General features: G+C 42.5%; 1 protein-coding gene across 26 annotated transcripts in view; it reads right to left on the bottom strand.

The window, feature by feature from the left end:
• The window catches only part of MAGI1 (membrane associated guanylate kinase, WW and PDZ domain containing 1), a 336,522-nt gene that overhangs the window by 62,306 nt on the left and 252,596 nt on the right, over positions 1-21,620 (bottom strand). For 13 of the 26 annotated variants that reach the window (XM_066327242.1, XM_066327243.1, XM_066327227.1 and 10 more), the window contains exons 4-8: positions 14,108-14,314; positions 11,032-11,242; positions 7,565-7,647; positions 4,721-4,759; positions 352-409 (exon numbers count right to left, since the gene is read on the bottom strand). In XM_066327242.1, the coding sequence (XP_066183339.1) occupies positions 352-409; positions 4,721-4,759; positions 7,565-7,647; positions 11,032-11,242; positions 14,108-14,314 (598 nt within the window). The remainder of the gene's footprint in view (positions 1-351; positions 410-4,720; positions 4,760-7,564; positions 7,648-11,031; positions 11,243-14,107; positions 14,315-21,620) is intronic. The other 13 variants (XM_066327249.1, XM_066327250.1, XM_066327245.1 and 10 more) reach the window with 2 other exon arrangements.

The following is a 21,620-nucleotide window of genomic DNA, read 5'->3' as shown; positions in this document are numbered from 1 at the left end:
GTTTGCTTGGATGTTTTTGTACTACTACATTTGTATTTTTAATATTCCTAGTCAAAAACTGTTATTCCTATTCCCATATCTTTGCCTGAAAGCTTCTTAATTGCAAAATTATAGTAATTTGGAGGGAGGGGTTTACATTCTCCATTCCAAGGGAAGCTCCAGCTTTTCCTGGCAGATACCTGTCTTTCCAAACCAAGACACCCTATAACAATCTCCCAGCCTGTAATGGGTCAAGATCTTCTCCTCCTCCTTCTCCTCAAGGTCTGAGCTGTTACCAGGACAGCACAGAGTGGGGTGCAGGGAAAGCCTCCTTGCCCCCACAGCTACACCAAAACAGGGAGCAGCACTTACTCTACATAGTAGACACCATATACGGGATCCTCAATTTTCTCCCAACCAGCAGGCAACTCTGGAAACAGAAAAAGCATTAGTGAAGCTTCCAAGACAGGTTTTTTTCTGACAGGCAGCTTCTCCAGCCCAACGTGCAAAGCTCATCAGTAGGTCAGACCTTGCTCTGGACACTTTTCAGATTGATCACAGCCCCCTTTGACAACAACATCCCAGCCCATGCCCCCTGTGCTGGGTCAGCACATCACTGGGAAGATGCCCATACCACTCAATTTTTGATTGCTTTTTGTATTAAATGAGCAAATGCTCAATAAATTTCCTGTCTGGGACTGTTTCAAGTACCCCCCTTGTTTGTCCACCATGGCCAGTGGCTCTGGAGCATTGCAAGGGAAATTGATGCAGGAAAGGCCAGAACATTTTAACACCAACCCACGAAGGTGGGTGAGACTATGGCAAAAAATTGTAGCCCACTGACAGAGACCACTTCCATCTCCTGTACCAGGGCCAAGCCATTTATGCTCACCAGTGCAGAAAAGAGGATTATTTTACTCCTTTCTTTGTGATTTGCATTGCTCAGCCTTGAGCCCAACGCAAAACCAGGACAAGGTGGATTTAACATGTATGCCAATGTATGCAATCCACCCAAGAGGGGCTGGCACACAGGTGTATTTCACTGCACAACACTGCCACAGTCACATGGAACAGAGATTTCCTTCCTTTCTTTACCATAATTGACAAAAAAAACAGTTCTGAAGATGAAATTAACATTTTAAAATGGATCCGCTTTTGTTCCTGCTGATTTTCTAGACTGCATAGTACTTTAACTGTAATTAGTGAATGTAATGCAATCACTTCAGCATCCAACTGAGGGTTATTAAAGCTGTGTGTGTTACTTAAGGGCCTGATCCTTGTGCCACTCATTTAAACACAATATTCCCATTGGCTGGGGGTAACAAAATAATCATCTTATTAACCATACAGAGTGGTGTGTTTGTGTAATACTGTGAAACAACTCAGAAAAAGGCTCCACCACACTATGGACTGTGCACATGTAGTCCCACCAACTCTGCACATCCATTTAAATATAGAATAAAACCCCATTATTGGATAACACAAGTTCAAATACCCCATGCAAAGTAATTTGTAAAAATTTTACATTAAATTTGTCAACACTGACAGCAATCTATGTTTGTTCATTATCAAATGCAGAGATTTATTTCCGTTAATGGCATCAATTGTTGAGCCAATACAATCAACAATGCCCCATTAATTAGAATAATGTTGCCATAAGGATAGAAATATCTCAAGACTGGAGAGGAACAGAATCTATACAAACACACATGGACTAATTACTCCAAGTTTATGTTTGTGTTCAGAATTGGCTGGAGATCAGATCAATTTTCATGGGTTTTGCTCCATGTCCCTTATTTGCAGATAAAAGGTAGGTTTTCCATTATATTGTTTTATCCTCATTGTGTTTAACACCTTTGGATTCCTTGAGACATAAGCCATTAAATGCAAGCCAGTGCTAACTTCTGGGCATGAAAAGACTCCACGATTTTATCAGCAGATTGAACGCTTCAGAATTAGATATTCCTTTACACCCTGAAAGTTTATCTGAGAAAGTCAGAAAGCTAGAGGCCATAATCTTGAAAGTCTTTTTGCAAAGGGAACTCTCAGGTTTGCCGAGGAGTCCCAGAAGGTGAGAACACCATGGGACTGGCTCCAAGAGTTTCTGTGTGATTCAATTAAGACCTAGCATGCAGTTGGGAAAATCACAAGCTGTTGCAGCCATTTAGTTTGTTGGTGAAAGTAGAATGGTAAAGAGATCAAGCTGGGGTGAAAGAAAAATAAAAAGTCAATGAGGGAAAGGAGAAGTGATGCACAAATGCCTTCAAATGAGTTCCACCAGCTTTCATGCTGAATTTCTTTTGTCTGTTTTGGAACACTAAGGGCTATTTTATTTTTAAAGTTTAAGCAAAAAAATTGTTTTTTTTCTTCTGCTCGCAAAAGGTTTTGATATGAAATTTCTTTTTTTTTTCCTTTACTTTTAAAGTATTTTCACAATAGATCAGAACACCAGCACTTTCCTGACTCCAAAAATGGCACTGTGCCAAAATCTTTCCAGTTTATTATCTCTGCAGCCTTTTTTAAGGAACAAATCTCCATGTTTTCAGATATAACAATATAAAAAACTGCAGCTTTTAACACATTTCTTGTTGATTATGTAGATGTGCTTTTTGACTCCTACAAGCTTCCAGAAGTTCTCTAAAATAAAAGGCAATATTCTCCATATCCATGCTGCAGTCTAGCTTCTTAGCTGCCTTGAATTATTCATCTCCTTTCTCTATCTCTCCTGCCAAACTGAAGATGACCCACAGCATTAGATTTTATCACAAAGATGAGATTTCAAAAAAACATTTTGCATCATTAGGAGCCCAAGTGAGCCATATGGTTTGTATTTTGGTACATCCACACAGCACCAATGCAGTCTCAGAGCATTTATCAGCAGGTGGGTAAGTTCAATGGATAAATATCTAATGTCACAATTTTAAGCCTTGGATAAGTACACAGATTCCTGTTGAGATGCTCTAGTATCCTGCCCTACATACAGAGGGGCTGGATGGATTCCTAAAAAATTACTTCTCTAGACACCAGGTATTTCAGCTGCAGCCATGCACTACTGTCAAGGAGCTGGAGAGGAACCCAGTACACTCAGCTCTTACTGCCCCCTGTGAAGCCAGGACGGCCCAAACCATGTCAAATTCGGCATTATAGGTTAAATTTTTGTGTGTGAAGAACCATCTTCTGTTAAAATGTGGTGACCTATTACTCCACAGCTCTTAGGGAAACAGTAAGTTGTGTAAATGCCTCAAGTCTTAATCTAGTATTTAGAACAGAAACTATTGATAAGGTGCTAAACAGTTGTTGCCTTACATTAAGAAAATGTCTTTCCTTACATTGCAACATTTGCACATCTCAACAACATATTGATGGGCTGTGAGCTCCATAAAACTTATCTGCATTGAAACAAAGGGAATATCTCATGATGTCTGAGCAGAACACAAGTGTATGTAAGTGCCTGCAGATCCAGGGTCAGGCTTATCAATTAATGAGTTTTCCTGCATCTCTTTTTTCAGCTCTGATCTTGCACTAGTTCCTGACAGTAGACTGAAAGAAGGGTAATTTCTGTTTAATACTGCCTCTAAATTTGCTTTTTTAGAACCTCCCTCTCATTTTAAAACACTGGTTGTGAGGACCTTTGTGAGAACCCTTTGCAGATTGTTGATGTGCATCCACCTACTTCTGATGCTCCTTGCTCTGCTGCTGATCATTTGTATGAGCTGCACGAAACACTCAAGGACCACTAAAGAGACTGCATTCTTCTTTAAATTGTCATTTCTTTCAAATTCTTGCTCTATAAGAAGTTGGGCATATTATTGCAGGCATATTATTCAGAAGAAGCATTCGTGGAACAGTGTTCAAAGTCCACTGCTGGCTGCTGATGCCGTATCCATCACACAGAAGCAGGGAGCAGAATACACTTATTTGCAAGTCATTACAGAAACCAGAGCTTAATTCTCTGGTAATACAATTCCTCCAGTATGCAGAACTATGAACTGTAACTACAGTCCTTTTTAAAAGCAATAATAGTCCTGGTGGAAATAAAATCCTGTGCAACCTCTTATCCTTTCAGCTCTGCGAGTGCACTGGAGCATAGCTGAACAGAAATAACAACTACCTCTGCCATCATATCAACACAATGAGCACTGCTGAGATTAGATATCAAGACAGCATCCTTCACAAAGAGATGCAGCAAATAAAAGTGTACCACATCATTGAAAATCATCTGTTTATAAAATCACTGACTGAGGGAAAATTTTAAGCTGTTTCATTCACAAGCTCAGCTGAAGCATCTGATGTAATACTGAAACTTTCTGAATCACACTGAGCTTCTATTGTCTGAGAAATGTCTTGGGCCCCAGTGAAAAAGCATCATGAGCTACTTCATTTTATCTTTGGCATCTATAAGAATTTCCAGGAGCCAGAGATGCAAAAGGAAAAGACCCCAACTTCTGCAGACTCCAGGAAGAAGCAGCTTCAAAACAACTTTGCAAGATTGGGGCTCTCTAACTTTCTTCAAACTCTAAATCAGTAAGAAAAACACTGCAGATCTGAAGCTAGGGAAAGATAAATGCTCTGTGTGCTGGGGAAGTTTTAGCTGATAAATTACTCTTGTTGAAATTAAAAAAAAAAAAAAACAACAACAAACCTGAAAGATGCAAAATGATACAAAGGAGAAAGTAAGTAATTAAAGGCGCAAAACAGTGCAGTTGAAGTCAAATACCAAAATGAGAGATGGATGATTTACCTAGTTCACTGTCCAGTTCCTCCGTGTGCACCCCTTCTTCTCCAAGGGAAGAGCAGTAAATGAGACAGAAAAAATTAAAAGAAAATTTCAGATACCAGCCCCAAGCAAGAAATTCCCTACAGCAAACAGCAGAACCAGCACTAATTTTCTACACACCGAGCCCAAGCTACCCATTTATCACACTCCAGTGATCAGAATATTGATGGATCTGATGCAAATAATGAAAGAACTGGTTCTTGCACTCTCAAAACATCTGCACCAATGGACTACTTCCATGACATGGTTTGATATGGCAAAGTCATGAAATTGTGATACTCTCACTGTAGTGAGGATTCTCCCTCAGATCTGTACAGTCCAACCTTCTCAATCTGTTCTACAAACACATGGATCTGTCAGAAGGCCAGACCTGGATATTAATGAAGAAATCTGAGAGCAAAACCTTGCACCTGAATAAGGACTAATGTAGCAAGGTTTTCCAGAATGCACCTAAATTTACGTGCACACAGTCCAACAGACTTCACTGTCCTATTCAGATGATTCAAGATAGGCATGAAGTGAAGTGCCTTGTTTAACTGGAGGCACAGACCCACAGTCCAGATGCACTGGTGAGGGATAGACAGGAATGCACTAGTTTTAGCAGGGCACCTGGGACAAAGATCACATAATTTTTCAAAGACACAAAGCCATCAATATTCGCTCTTGCTCCATTTATCATTATCTGCTCCATATTCATAAGTTAACAGTGACACAGATGATTAAAGTATTGCTTGGCCTATAAATAATAATAATGCAGTCTGAAAATGAAAGATGGTGACAAAACCAGAACAAAGATGGTAAAAACAATCTTAGACCCAATACAGCAAAATTTAAGCCACACAAATGAATGACAGAAGCAACCAGAAGATGTAGGGTTGCAACATCTGGAGACCCAAAAAACCACTTCCATGACCTCTTTGTAAAATATTCTATCAAAGCAGTTGTTTGGAACCATTAGTGTGAAATATAAATTGCAATTTCCTTTGATAGCCTAAACAACGGGAAACAAGCAAAAACTTCGTTAGGGACACATATCCTGATGGAGCAAAAGCACAAGGCAACTGCACCCAAACAAATCTGAAACAATATCTAACATTTATAAAATCCATAAAGAGGGTGGGATGAGCCTGGCAACTCACATGCACACACACCAAACAAAACAGAGGAGTCATCCACTGACTTTTATAGAACGACAGTGACTGACCCTTGCCAAAAAATGTCCAGCTTCTGTGATGAAGCAAAACTAACCTTCTCTCCTCTTTGTTATTTGAAACATAATTATTCTTACGTGCTAAGCAAGATTAGAGCAGCCAAGCAAAGCAGTGCAGAGCTCTGCTGTAACTATGAAGCAACTGGTTTAACTATTGAATGTTAAAAATATCCATTAATGAGCAACTTGGTGAATGAAGTGAAGGAGTGCGTGGGAAGATGAAATTAGCTGATTTTAAGGAGTTGATAAACAAAGATGCCACTGCTCTCTAAAATTATGAACTCAATGAAATACAATAATACCAGCTGTATGCTTCTATTCCAAATTAAACAAATTATTCCACTGTTTGCTCTATAATTGCTAAGAGGACAAGAGAAAGACTTTCCCTTCTGCAAGGAGACTTAAAACTGTGTAACAGAGGAGCTCAGTCACCCTCTGTGGCCTTGAGGCACTGGCTGCTCCTGGCCTGGCACATCCCTGTGGTTTGAGGGTATCCTCCACTGTGCACTGGGAAGGTGGTGACCTGCTTCATCAGCAGCCTAGACTGCAGAGGTGAATTCTCACACCCTGCAAAATCTCACAGGTGAAAGAGAGGAGAGGTTGAAAAACTACATGCGTAAAAACAATTAACAGCAGTTCTGGAGGCCAGAGTTGAACTTAACAGTGAAAAGGGATTGACTTTTCTGAAATAAAATTGTGATTTTTACTAAGATGACTGACACCAGCAGGAGGTTCACCATATTTTGAAAACTGACTTTACATGGACAGCACCAACACTGATGAAGGAAGCCCTTCCACTTTAAAGAACTGTCTGCCATGACAGTACTGTATTAGCCAAGATTATGTATTTCAATACCATCACCTTTCTCGGTCAGTGGACCAAAATTCCCTCACAGGTTTTCCCAAACTTTTAAGTTATTTTCATAATTCGTTTTTTTCTACCAGCATCTCCTAAAGGAGAACAGGAAGGGCCTGCATTAACAGTCCTGCATTTGGCTGCTCTAAATCAGACAGTGGCTTGCATTTCCAACATCTCAAGGAATACCAAATCTTAGAGCAAATTTTCAGTGTCAGAAAGCTACACTTTGAAATGGAATTTGTTCCAGCAATCACAACACCGTGCAGACTGTCAGCATTTAACAGAAGAAGTGAAGCAATTGAGTTATTTCTGCTCAAACAAGGAAATAACAACATAACTCTTCCAACCCATGTGAAGCAGGCAGTTGACGCTGAACACAGCGGAGCACGCAGAGACTCAGTCACTCCCTCCCACACAGAGATACAAGCAAACATGTCAGACAGCTTTGAGTCTTGTTCAGCACCAGTGACTTTTCAAATGCCTTTGCAAAAACAGAGGCCTCTTACTTGTAGCACCTCCCTGATTTTTATTAAATGATCTGGCACTTCAATGGCTGCTTTACATTCACAGCGGTTTTACAACATAATGGATATTGTCTCTTTGTACTTACTAATAAATCTTTTTTAAATTTTTGAAAGTCTTTCTGAATACGAGTTATTAGAAAGAGAGAAGGAGAAGGAAAAAAGCCACCTAGGAATGGACCAAACACAATATTATGTCACTATTTTCACTCTCTTACCATCATCTTCACATTCTTCTAGAGGCTTCTGCTGTTTGTTCAGGCACCGTGGATCTAGCCAAGATGTTGTTTTTGTGTTATGGCTGGAAACCAAAAATGGAAATATGACCTTTGTTAATAAAGCAGAGTTGAAGTATCCGTGACAATAAAGTGTATATCCTCTTTAGTATTCAACAGACCTGAAAGTATACTCTTGATTCAAAGAAACAGCACTACGATTTGATGTTGTACAAACTGGTCGACCAAATCACAAGAACTTTGGCATTGAAAACGCAAAGGTAACAAGTGAAAGTATACAAATCAGCACTCCTGACTGGAAAGGGGCATGTGAATGCTGCAATATTATAATATTTATTTCCAAATTTTTGCCTTTGGTGGCTTGTTTTTAATTCCAAGAGCTGTCTCTGAGCTGAAGGCAGAGGTGAGACACCCACCTCACTAAATTATGCAGTGAGCTTTGTTCCTGCAAAAGACCTTTGACATGTCTAGAGTTGACCCAAGCATTAATCAAAAAAGGTTTTGATTGAAAACTTTATAATTACACAAATAAAAATGTTCAGTTTAAGCCTTTGATGGAAGTTGAACAGCTTTACTTTCAACTCTTCCTTTCCACAAGTCCCCTGACAGCCTCATGATGCCAGTCCCAGCGGTGAAGATTGCATAGTAAACAGGCTTAAAACACATTTTTCTAGAAGTTATTTTCTCCCATAATTTCATTTGCATAAGCAGGCAATCTGGTAATATTCTTCTACAACCTGGTGTCATCTTAGACACAACCTGCTAAGATATCCCTCCAGTCCCTGAGGTATCCCTTATCTAGCTTAGCCTTTAACACTGCTTAACAGTTTTAAGTTTCAATACCGTATTAATGCTATTTACTTCTCCTTCAAGGTCTCAAAGAGGTTTACAAACTGAACCTGAGCCTCACAACAGTCTCATGAGGGCTGTGTAATGAGGGCCACGATCCCTGAGGAACTAACAACCAACCAGCAAACTTGTATTGGACTGGATGGAAAGGGGCCAGGACCTGAGTGAGTAAATAAGAGGTCCTTGTTTTACACATCCTACTTCCCAGCCCTCCCAAGGCAGGATGAGCAAACATGTTTAATCCTTGTGTGTGCCTCAGGGCAATTAATCGGCACCTGGAAAACTGAATGGCAGAAATTCAGCAAGTCAGGCAAATTAACAAAAATAAAGCAGAGGGGGTTTGCCATCTTATTTATAAGCAAGTCTGCAGTCTAGCTGAGAAGGAGGGCGGTGGGAGGAGAGCAATAGAATATTTGCATATTTCTTGCAATTTTGTACTCTCTAACCAAAGGCTCACGACAGAGTAGTTTGCTGAGGCACAGAAAATTTAGCTAAACACCTCTCAGATCACACTCTGAGGTGGAAATGATTGTGTTAGACCTGTAACATGCACAGATAACAGGGGACTGGGATATGCTGTGCAATGAAAATTTAAAGCACCAGAGAAACTTATCTCAAGAACCAAATTGCTCCAGCTACATCAGGATTGGTGATCTGACACACAGCCCTGGCCCCACTGGACCAACACTGTGCAAGGAGCTCATGCTGCTCCCCTCAGCACCCTGACTTGACACCCAAAGCACCACAGAGGCTGGAACAGACATCTGAGCTAGCTTGGGTCCACACTGCTCATTAGTCCACTTTCTTAATTTGATACAAATCAAACTAAATGGTTTCTAGGTTCAGGGTTTCCTCAGAATAAACAGAGCTGCAGCCATTCAGTGCTGCATCCACACCAATAGGTTCATGCACAAAATCAGCCCCATGTGAAGGTATCCTCAAACCACACTGCAGGGAGGGAGTGGGTGCTGCTACCAGAGCTTCACATCACACAGGCCTATGTCCACAGGCTGTGTTTCCCCAGCACATGCAGGATTTTCCTGGCAAATTACTTAGAGCTGCTACAGTCCTGCAATGTTCAGAGAACACACACACAGCCGCCATGGGAGTGGGTTTGGGGAAATTGGTGGTGGCAGCAGAACCCCCAGTGGAAGCATCTGTAAGGAAGGACAGGAGGGGCCCCTGTGGGGTCAGAAAGATCAGCAACCAACTGCTTGGGCAGCATTTACTACTCATCATCTGTCCTCCTCCAAGGAGGAAAATGGCAGGCTGAATAGGCTATTAGGCTGTTCTATATAAAGGCCAGAGAGTACTCAAATAACGAGGCACCCTGAGGACACAGTGAGGGGCAGAAAGCCGTGCTCAGGGTAATGTACACATCTTGGTTTCATCTGATGAGAATTTGCATTCTGCCTTCTCGACCTTGTCTTACACTCAGGGACTGCTGGAGCCTCTTCAGGTAACTAAGAGTGTCCTGGAAAATGGCCTTTTTTAGAGCAGCCATGTTCCAGCTGAAGAAAGGCTGCTGCAGTGCCCTCAGTCATCCCAGATCCTCAGATCTTCTGGCAATCTTCTCTCCTGTGGTCCCTTGCCACTAGCAAGGGATACTTGGCAGCCAAGGGATGCTCTTGGACCTTTCCCTGGCCCTGTCCAAAAGTCTCCTCTCCAGATGATGAGGCGGGACTGCTGCACTCACACCCTGACCCAGCACAACTCTCCGCAGGAGAGAGGGCTAATTAGCAGAGGAAGTTCTTCTGCAGTGACTGGGCATTGGCTTCTGGTAGAGTTTCCACAAGTGAATTAAACAGACCATCAAATCCAAAATCAATTCCTCAACCCCTCTTCTACTTGGCAGCTAAGGGTTTGAGTTTCAAAGGCTAATTGAGTGTTAATGTCTAGCTAAACTCTGTGCAAGACATCGCTTACACTAACAGGTCCTATTTTATAAGTTACTCCTACCTCAATAAATTTAGACAAGTATAATTTGAGACTATTATGTATGGCATGAAAAAAATCAATATCATCATAAAATTGCTGACAGCAAACAGCTCTTAGGCAAAGACTGCAGAGCTTGGGGTAATGGTGTTCCAAACTTGCTGTGCCCACCCTGAACAGAGCTGTACCTTTTGTAAACCACTGGAGAACATTGCTACAACTGGCCCCTTTGGTGTGACAGAGAGACAACACACAAAGTCCATCCCTGTCTCTGCTGCCTGTGCACAGGACTGGAGGAATCCCCTCTGCTGCATTATGCACAGACACAGGCACCAGAATTTCCAATTAGGAGCTTTCATGCCACCCGTGAAAACTACTGACCTGTATTTTATAAGTGTGTGTTGCTTTTGTAACTACCCTCATAAAACAAGCAATTCCCACTGCCCTGGAACTCAGGAGTAATTTGGATATTAATCCAATCAGGAAATGCAAACCCCCTTCAGAAGCAGTAAAGAACTAACAGCTCTGCAACCTAATTGTATACACTAAATATTTAATACATGCACGTACACACACACACACACACAAAATGCATCCACGGAGGTTAACTTATGCCCAAAGAGAGGGAGAGAGACGGAATCCGAACAACAAAAAAAGCGCTTTACTCTATAAAATAGACTTCTCCGTTCTCCGTGTAGGCCATCTCCCAGTTTTCAGGCAGAGGCCCTAGGTTATCCTCGGCAGAAGGAGGTAGGTATTGAGGGAGGCTCTGAGATGGTTCCGTGGTGGGGACGTGGGTGTGGCTCTCAATGGTGGACGCTGGGGCTGCCTCTCTCCCGGTGTGTGCGTTGTGCTCGTCCTGGTCACCAGACTCTGCTGCAGAACAAACACACACAAACGTGAGAACCAGTCTTTTCCTTCCCTGGTTTGCTCTGCCAGGTTTATTCTCCTTGCCAGTTTTCCTCTCCTTGCCTTTTAATTCACGAGAGACAGCCACAGATGAGGTGAGGGCAGAGCCCCAGCAGTGTCTGTGCAATCAGGGTGAGCTCACCTTGCCCACACACTCTGCCAGCCAGACCCTGGTCAAACAAACCAGGAGCTGTGATCAGCTCCAACAGGCCCTGCTGAGGTACCAAATTCCTCCAAGCTGTCTGAGGCCAGGGCTCACTGGTGGAGAGGAGTTCACTGTGCTTTCAAGCAGGCTTACACAGGTTCACTCCTGCCGTGCCAATTGTGGGACAGGATTAGGAGGACATAATTTCTTGTTTGAAGCATGATCAAAAGAGGAGATTTTACAAGTGCAAAATGTTGCCAGAAGCTCAAAGTCAACAAGCTAATGGTGAATATCCTCAGTGCAGTGTGTTATTTTAAATTAAAAATTAAAATGAATGTCAGCACTGTACCATGTGTCCACACGATGCTGCTCACTAGTGCCCATTCTTGCTTTCTGAGGAGGTTTATTCTAAAGCTCATCACAGTATCCTTCCAGTCAAAGTCAGTCAGGAGTATTTCATGCTGTATCTGGCCCTTCTCCCTCCAAGGAAATATTTCTGATGCTTGTATCTGTGCAGTTTTGAACTGTATCCATGAAACACTGCTGCTCATCCCCTCCCCTCACTAATCACTGTAAATGCTCCCCAATAAACAGGTTGGTGCTCTCACTCCTCCATAGAGAGGTTTTGGGAACAACACACAAATTCTAAAATTAACCCTGTGTCTATCAAAGGGACTTTCTCTGTTTGGTTCTTGAAGGTGTTGAAAATTTATGGCAGTACTTCCACAGTCCCTGAGAACATCAGTACCTGCACAGACAACACACTGAGCGAAAGCCAGAGAGATCAGTGTCACCCTCAGCCAGGTCCCCAAGGACAGGGGCTGAAAGGGCCTCACAGACAGGAGCCTCCCTGCTCTCCACACCAGAGACCATGGACACCCTCAATTCACAGCCCTGGAAAGAGCTCCTTCATTATTCTAGTCTGTGTGCTGCCATTACCAAAGGAGAAGAACATAACAAACTGGGAGGAACGGGAAGAAAAACATTGAGACTATACCAGTACCCTCGGCACTTGCTTTTCAGCCCTCCTGGAGTTTGATATTTTTAGGTAGATGACAAGATAAAGAAGCGTGAAAGAATCGTCCCCAGCTTAAAACTGAGAGCACAAACATGCCAAAATCTGGAACGCACAAGTTACCAAGAGGTCTCCTAGGGAAGCAGGAGCATTTTAATATGGCAAACACACTTTCATGTGAAACAAGCATAAGGAATTGCTTTGGTATCTGAGAAATAAGTAATTTCTTGATTCTGTGCCCATTTAATGAAGGCAAGGGGCCAGGGTGTGATAACGTTGTGACAAATGAGCTGCATTTTCCAGTATTTCATCTTGCAAAGGAAAACAAGGAAGAGAAATGATGCCCAAGCTACTTCAGGGGCACCAAACTGAGACGGGCAGCAGGGAAATCAAATAACAGATCTCCCACCAGCTTCTTGCCAAAATCAGATGCCGTGACGAAGGCTGAGGCTGCTGACATGTCACAACATGTGAGAAACCACCCTCGGTGCAAAATTTTGTCAATGAGCTGGTAAGCAGAGACAGGAATTCCAACCTGGGAGAAATTAGGCTGGCTAGAAGCAATTTGAGTTGGAAATGTGTAGTAGGTAGCAGCCAAACAGATTACAACCCTCAAAAGCCATTTGACAGTTTGGCCCAAAGAGGACCAAAACTAAATCTCAGCCTAAATCCTTTTAAAGCTCTAAACAGCTGTTAGAGCCAGGACATGGTCAGGTAGGAACTGGCAGGACAGATCCTCTGGCTCATCAGAGGCTAGGAAGGAAAATTTTCATGGAAAGTGATCACAGGACAAATGACCAGGTGCCAGTTACAGGGAGCTCCCATGGCAAGCAGCTGGGAGGGGCTTGAAGGTGTGGATAATACTTGCTCAGTACCTGCCTCAAAAGGAGCCCAGAAGATGAATTCAGTGCTTGAAACTGAGCTGAGGTAAGAATGTTCTAAGCACTAACAAACACTAGGCCTGGGGGCATGGAGAAGAGCTCTTGCCTCTCAGACTTCACAAACTTCCAGTTGATTTCTGTGGAAACTCAGTGAATCTCCCAACAGTGTTTTGCTATGAATGTGCCTGCACAGCACTTGACTTTAGATTGCAAAGGTTTCCAGTGATCTTTCAGCCAAGGCTTGATGGCAGCCATGGTGGGAACAAGATCTGTGCTCAGCAGGACACAAGACCTTCATGAAATACAGAACTTGCACCCATGTTTCATATCTCATTCCTGCAGCTATAGCAGCACTCCATGTGCTGGGAGAAGAGGACCAGGACAGTGATTGTATGTGATGGGCAGCTCTGCGTGCTGGGAAGGACAAAGGACAGCAACATATTTAGGAAGGAGTAATAATTAATTGCAAATGTAAACTTGGTTGAGTAATTTCATACTGTTTGTAACTGTCAACCATAGCTCAACTCATCTCCAACCTTTCTGCAATTACTGGATTTGAACTTTACCACATTTTTGTCTCAACCAGTTCAATCCCACAAGGCCTTTTTGACACAGCTCTCTGTGTGGTTGTTCACACCTGGACATCTGCCATTCAGGTGTTGACCAGTTCTGTTTGACATTGACAGCTCTGCAGAAAACACATTAAAAAAAACAACACCCCCTCTTCAAAATACCATACCAAAGCCTTCCCCATGCATTCTAACTGAAGGACAGCGTTATTTTTGCTTTACCTGTGAAGCTACTGCTCATTTCAGGTACATCATCCTCTTCCTCATTCTCTGCATGCACTATGCCAGCATTTTGCATATCATTGTAAGACTTGGTTCGCTTTGGAGTCGACTGCTTGGAGCCAGACTGCAGGTTTTGCAAAGCATTGGTGGAAGTCACTTTCCCACTGAGGGGCTGGCTTGGAGGCTTCGGCGTTCCATAATAGTTACCTAGGCAATAGAGACACATTTGCATCTTCAAAAGAGAACAGTTTACAGCAGTAAGTTTCCGATTTCATTTTCTTTACTGTTCCATTAAAATTTCCGTCCCTCCCCACAGATAAGTAAATAAAGAAGCTAACACGTGCCATTCCCGTTTTTGGGGGTGCACACTTCATCTCTATAGCAGACACAGAAATATTTCTTGCCTTTTTAGTTATTCTTGTCGAATCTAAAAGGAGAAGCAATGGTTGTATTGTTTAGGTGGACTGAGCATACATGGGCTAAAACAAAAGGCAGTCATGGTGAATAGCAAAACTTCATCTCGTTACATCTGAATTTCAATTAGTAGCCTTTTTACATGTGTGCACCCACACAATGCTGTGGCAGATCTGGAGTGAGCCCTGCAGAAAATAAAAAATTCATGACTGCTATCACCAAGAGAAGTGATGAAAGGCTCGATGGCCTGCTTTAGTACTCAGGTTCTTTTAGGGGGGATGTTGCATTTGGAAAGCAAACACTAGTCTCTCTCTAAAAGAAAACTTAGTCAAAGGAGAGAAAAGGAAATGAAAAGAAATGGGAAGATACCACACTGCTTTCTTCGAAGAGGAAATTCAGCAGTTGGGTCAACTTGGGTAGAAGTGAAGAACTAGACCTTAAAGCTAAACTTGAAGGGACACAGGTGCAGCCCTGGTTATGCCAGTACATGCTCAGAATCCATCACCAGGTGTGGTGGAAACAGTGCACACTGCCTGAGCTGCCTCCCTGTCATTTTCAGTGACCACAGGAGAGACACAGAATAAGTGCATGTTCACTCATGCCAGAACACCACAGAGGTATTTCACTGGTCCTGTTTCACTTCATCTCCACACCACAGCAGTGCTTGATTTGCCCTAAAATTCTCCACAGCAGCCTCAGGTCTGGAATCTGTTCCCACAGCACTGGGCCTTACAGGAATTCAGAGGGATACAGAGAGTTCACCTATTGCAAAGTGAATCTTCTAATTTTTACACAATGATCTGTTATATACAACAGTTTTATATAAAACCGCTCTAAATTTTTCTTTCAGGAATTCCTGCTAATTTTTATTTGCCATCTTCAGAATCCAAGGGTAGACTTAAAAATCATCCCTATGCGCTCTGACATGACAAAACACAAAGGATGCCCTTCCATATAGTTCAATTGTGGCAACAGTGCAAAAGTCTTCTCTAAAACACACATTTATTTACATCCTTCATTGATCTCCACATGCTATATATAACCTGAAAGCACCATTTTTCAATTTTTCAGTACGTATTTCCTCAGCCACTATAGGAGAAAATCGGGTTTGAGACCATCTAAGGAACCTGAAGGTGCACAGGTCCATGGGAAGTGATGAAGTGCATCTGCAGGTCCTGAGAGAATCTGGATGGAGTTGCTACATCACCTTCCACCCTATCTGAGGAGTGGTGGCAGCCTGGTGAAATTCCCATTGACTGTAACAGGAAAGACATTTTTAACAATGGGGGACCCATTAAGAAATTTAACAATTTCTTAACAATGGGGGACCCAGGAAGAGGCCAGCCAGTGTCACCTCTGAGCCTGGCAGGATCATGGAGCAGATCCTCCTGGAAGGAAGATCACCAGGACACACCAGGAGCTGGAATCACCCGACATGGACTGGCAGAGTCAATCTGGGAGGACCACTTAGGCAACACTCGTCATCATCCCCCCTCACTGCCTCCCATGAGGTGAAGAAATATTTCTCACAGAGCTGAGGCCCAAGGAGCCAGAGCAGCTCCCACCTTCACTTTCACAGCTGGAGTAGCAGGACAGCAACACGTGCAGGTTTGTCTGAACAAGGTGTGCCCCAGCCTGTACACGGCGGCGCGGATCCAGCTCCACGGGAGCGGCAACGCTTTCATCTCCTGCTCATCATCTCAGAATCCTAAATGTACATGGATGCATAATTTATGGGGAGAAGGAAATTACTTCTTCTGGAAAGAGCCTCTAATGGGTACGGAGGCTCCGCAAGCAGGTTGCAGTTTCTGCTGGAGAAATAATTCTCATGCTCTACATACTGCAGAACTGTTTTATACGGAAAAGAGGCGGAACGGGGGAGAGAGGGTGCAAAGGGAAAATGCAAACGTAGGTGGCCAAAAAAAAAAAAAAAAAAGATAATTAACCCTGCTCCCATCTTATTTGGCATTTCTCATGAAGAACAACACTACTCTGAGATTTTGTGTAGTTCTTTTGGTGGTTTGTTGGGTTTTTTTTTAGGTTGTTGCTTTGTTTGGTTTTCCAGGAAAAAAAAATGTTTTCTAAGGATATTAACTGCTAAGCAGAGAAAGTCATGTGTGCACCACACTCATGAAAGTAACTTTTATTTATAGCACTGCACATCACAATTTCATGCAAAAGTTATTTTGGGTCTGTTTTAACTGGTTAAATTTTGATTTTTTAGGATGGATGCAACAAAGAGGATGAAGGGGACATATAGATGTTGATAGTGTGAGTTTTATTTCCCCTGGACAAGTACAAAGCACAGATGGTACCATCCCTCCTCCAATTACAGAAAAATGTATGATTATATCTTTGAATTTTGTTCCTCTTCAGTTCCTCTAGCAACAGCAAAGCTGGAGTCCTTACCAGTCCATGGAGAGCTGTTCCTCAACAGAAAAACAAGCTTCTCTGAAGAATTTCAGGTTTTCTTACACAGAAATCATTAGTCATTTTTCAAACCAGCCATGGCTGTTGGTACTAACATTAGTGAATAATTACTCTCTATCAAGACAGTGTGCTGTCTTAGAGGATCCCTGAAAATATAAATGAGCATATAAAAAGAGCAAATATGAATTTGAAACTGAGCACAGCTCTGAATGTGTGGGGTTTATGGGAAATGTAGCCACTGGGGCTGAACTTTTCTTTTTTCACCACAGGAGGCAGATTAAGCCTGAGTCAATATTCGAAAAAAAATCAGAGCTCTTCCTTCAGATTCACACAAGGACAAACAGGTTGGGGAAATAACTCAGCTCATGATGAAAATCTTTAGAACGCTCCAGCACAGCTTCCAGGTGACATGGAAAACAAGAGAAAATGGAAATGTTGTCTTTCCCTCGTGTTTGCTGGATGTAGTCAGCCCTATTTCTCTTCTCTAAGCATTTATTTTTGAAGATATGGCATGTGGGCCTGGGCGTGGGAGCAGACACACTATTAGGGGGGACTGATAAAAATAATCATCAAACATCATGTTTCATCCTCAAAATTGGAAGTAGAAAATATTTACACTGTGACTCAGAAATCCAAACATGCTCCATTAACAACTGACAGTGAGCAGCCCAGGAAGAGTTCTACAACACTCAGACTTGACATTATTCACTCAAATTAAATCTATCAATGTTTATGAAAAAACATACATTTAAAAATAGGCTTTAACAGTGTTTTGTGAGCCACTTGTAAGCCTAAGGAAGGGGCTAACTTCATAGCCAGTGTAATTTGTACTGAATATCCAATCAGCTCTAATTATTAACAGCATGTTACATGTGCATACACAAGCATCTGTCATCCCAGAGGATCCCAAGATGTTTTCTGAAGTCAGCACTGCAGTTAGGGCAGGACTCCCCGGGGTGCTGAGCTCAGGTGAAGCTCTGCAAAACTTCTGAGGATTCTGACCCCAACAGGACATCTCTGAGCTGGGAAGGAGCAGCCTGTCTCCCAAATAATGGCGATTTCTGGGACAAGACTGCAGGAAACTCTCCATTTTTCTGTGGAAATGCCAGTTCTGAAGCAGCCAGCGTGGCAAGAATTGCACTTTTCCATGTCCAATTCCTATGGGAACTGGGCCTCTACCCCTTACCCCCTTCTCAATCACATTTGGATCCTGCCTACAGCACCTGAATTAATAGCTAATAACAGCCTGTTCACTCCACAGATGCACACACCATTAACTGAATCCCTTGTCATCACTTTTCACTAACCATTATTTTATTCAGTCCCTTGGTGCTTAAAACTTACTTAACCACAGCTGAAGTTTGATGGCAGCATCTGCAGCCAAATCCATGACTTAATCCATGCACTCTAAAGCACCTCTCAGGAGAGTGCATAAAAATAACAATAATAGTGGAAAAACCCAAACAGAAGAGCGATTTGGAATGAGATGGTTTCTTTTCATCTCCTTATCTTTAAGTGTCGGCAGCTTACACATTTTAGCATCACACCCAGTAATTAGACTTTGGTAACAGCTTATCACAACAATAAGACAAGTTCTCATCATCATAACACTTCCTGCTCTGCCAATTCAAGCAGTGATCACAATCAATGAAAGCAATCTACAGCAGCTTCCATCCTGTCCTGAATTAAAGCACGCTGTCGGTAAAGAGAACTTTCTTTTTAAGCTTTAGAAACAAAGTCTCAGTGCAAAATTTGTCTTGTATTTCAAATAACAAAGTGTTTGTATTAAGTATTCCCCTTGTGGCCAGTAAGTTCACCTTAAATCGTTTACGTGACCTGGAATTTAAAATATCATTCACAAAAATACACCAACTAGCTACCCTGAAGTGAAATATCTATGAATCTATTCCATAAAACCCCTGAATTCAAGTCCATTTGGGCTGAAAGGACTCCATCCAGCCAGATGCTCTTTCTGGAATGAGTAGAAATGCACAGGAAGAGAGGCACAATCAAACAGGTTCAAAAGTGGAATGGACACTAAAGCAGAGAGGGAAGAGAAGACCATGGAGGCTGCTGGGGTGGGGACAGGGAGCTGATATGGAGAGGTGCAAGAAGGCAGAGAAGCTGACTGCAAGGTCAAACCTGAGTTTGAGCATTAATTCTAATGGTGCAATTACAGCAATTGAAGAACGTGGTTCCAAACCACATCTCTGAGTTACTTTCATCAGTGGGTGTTTGCTCTGCAGCAGTTATTCTCCTTTCTGGTGGAAAGATGTCTATGCCTGGGACTGGGAGTGCATTTGTGTCTCAGCAAAGGACCAAGAAGAGTTCATGCAGTTCTGAATTTACTGAGGCCTACTTGTAAAGTCTAATTTTTGCAATTATAAAAATCCCAAGAAGCTCAAAAGCCTCTGTGCAGCACAGAGGGCTCCGTGTCCATGAGAGGTGCATCTGATCTTCAAAGGGACCACTCTGTGCTAACAAGGACTCCATTAACAGCTCATGTTTTAAAAAAGCACTTCATAGCTTTCTGTCTTGGTGCAAATGGGTATTTTGGGAAAGACACTCAGAGATAAGCAGCAAAATTAAGCAAGGCCTTGACACACAGACTTGAAATGCAATTACTAATGTAATTGTTTTATTTTCTGAGACTCAGCTCCTCTTCTCTGCACTGCAGAAGAATCAAAACAATTGACCCTTAATTTTAGCAGAAGAGCCTCTGTTCCTCTAATCCAGCAAGAGTGCTTGTGTCTGATGAGCACAGGATGGATCGGTTCCTGGGAGCACAGCTCCTGCCATGGTGTTTTGTCTGTTCTCTTCTCAGATCACATTCTGCTACAGATTTCCACATTCAGATGACAGATCTGGCTGCTGTCTGTGGGATTCACCTAGCTGCAACTGCACATTGATTAGCAATTGCCTTGAGGAAATTCAGAGTATCCAGGCAACCGGGAGGAGGCTGCGGATGCAGCATCTGGATCGGAAGGAAAACAGGCAATGAAGGAGAGCTCAGAGAAATTAACCTACAACAAATCCACTTGCTTTAAATAGGAGACTCTCTGTCAATTTTTTTGTAGTTATTAACGATGAGGTTAACTGAAAGATCAGTTTGGGTTTCTTGTTAAAGAAGTCAAACTGTTACAAACTGCACATTTCAATTAGGTCTGAAATTTAACATCTTCTCCAATTAGTGTCCTAAAGGCAGTGGCAGCATGGGAGAAAGTCACCCACAGAACAAATCACTCTTACTTATTCTGCTTTTTGCTGTGCTATCACTAGGTGTTGCCACATGCTATTGTTAGCACTGGTGTACAAGTGTATCCAAGCACATTTAAGGCATGGAAAAATCCTAAAACAAAGAAATGATACCAGAAGTAATAAATAAACAGTACAGCCTTGTTAGCATGGACCAGGAGGGGGCTGGGGAGGCTCAGGGTGTTCCATGAAACCAGCTGTGTTTTATCAACTGCTACATTCACATTCAAATAGATTAAAAAAAAAAAAAAAAAGTCACAGGGAACATAAATAAACATGGACTTGTGTAGGGTATATACAGAAAGCAGGAGAAGCAGCTGGAAACACCCTACCTAGCACAGGGCTGTAGGAATAAAGAAAATATCCTGTCAAGCCTTTGCAATATGAAACTCTTCTTGCAAAGAGTTAGATATTTATATCTATAGTCCCACCACGAGGATGTGTCCCGTTAGCACCTTCCCTCTCTGGAAGGGAGTGGCACTGGGCTCTGCAGGCAGGGAGATGCTGCAGTCTGTGCAGGTCTCTGCAGAGCAGCTGGGTGACACCAGCGAGAAGCTGCCACTTCTGGAGAGCCCCAAGAACAACCTGTACCCAAAAAACAATGCCAAAATGTGCCCGGACTGCAAGGAACAGCCTTCAACACATCAAGCTATGGTTACAAAGTAAATGATGCCTGAAATAACCCGAACTGTAACTTAAGGAGAAAGCAACTAATTCACCATCTCTCTTTTTTTTTGCCAGAGGTGTTTGGGAACCTTTTCCCTGAGGTTCTTGTTTTAAAACGCATGACTGCTAATGAACCATTTCTGACAGAGCTCACATGGAGAAAGTTGTTATTGAAAGTGCAGAGAGAGGGAGAAGCCAGGCAGGAATGCCACAGGAAATTCAAAGCCACTCTGAACCCCTATCAGATATTTGAATATTTGCTTTTAGAGAACAAGAGTTGCTCAGGTACCACTTCAGCTGTTTGCAGAATGCAGCATTGTTACCAGATGACCCTTCAGTACAGCAGCACTCATGCTTAGTTAGCACTGATAATTGTGCACATACACAACAAGGGCTGCCTTTTTTACTCTAGCAGTGGTTTAAAAAATAACAAGAAAAAAATCAAGCAAAGCATGAAGAGCCAAAAATAGAAGAGGAATCGCTCTGCAGTGCACAGATATTAGTATGTGGATATTCAGTGTGACCCATTATAATGTGCTATAGAAGCCATTACGATTTATTGAGTCAATCTTTAGTCTGGAGACAAAAATCAGTGGGTCTGATCTTATTTAGTGGAACATGTTGTTCACCTGCACCGGCATCCCCAGCATCTGCCACCCTTCCTGACCCAGAACAGAACCCTCCTGTTCTGCCTGCCACAGGCTCAGCTCTCATTTCCAGGTGGGACTGAGCTGGTGAAACCCACAAA

The sequence above is a fragment of the Sylvia atricapilla genome, chromosome 11 (genome assembly GCF_009819655.1).
Source record: "Sylvia atricapilla isolate bSylAtr1 chromosome 11, bSylAtr1.pri, whole genome shotgun sequence".
Taxonomy (NCBI): domain Eukaryota; kingdom Metazoa; phylum Chordata; class Aves; order Passeriformes; family Sylviidae; genus Sylvia; species Sylvia atricapilla.
Note: the sequence above shows the minus strand (reverse complement) of the source record. Positions and strands in the feature narration are given on the sequence as shown.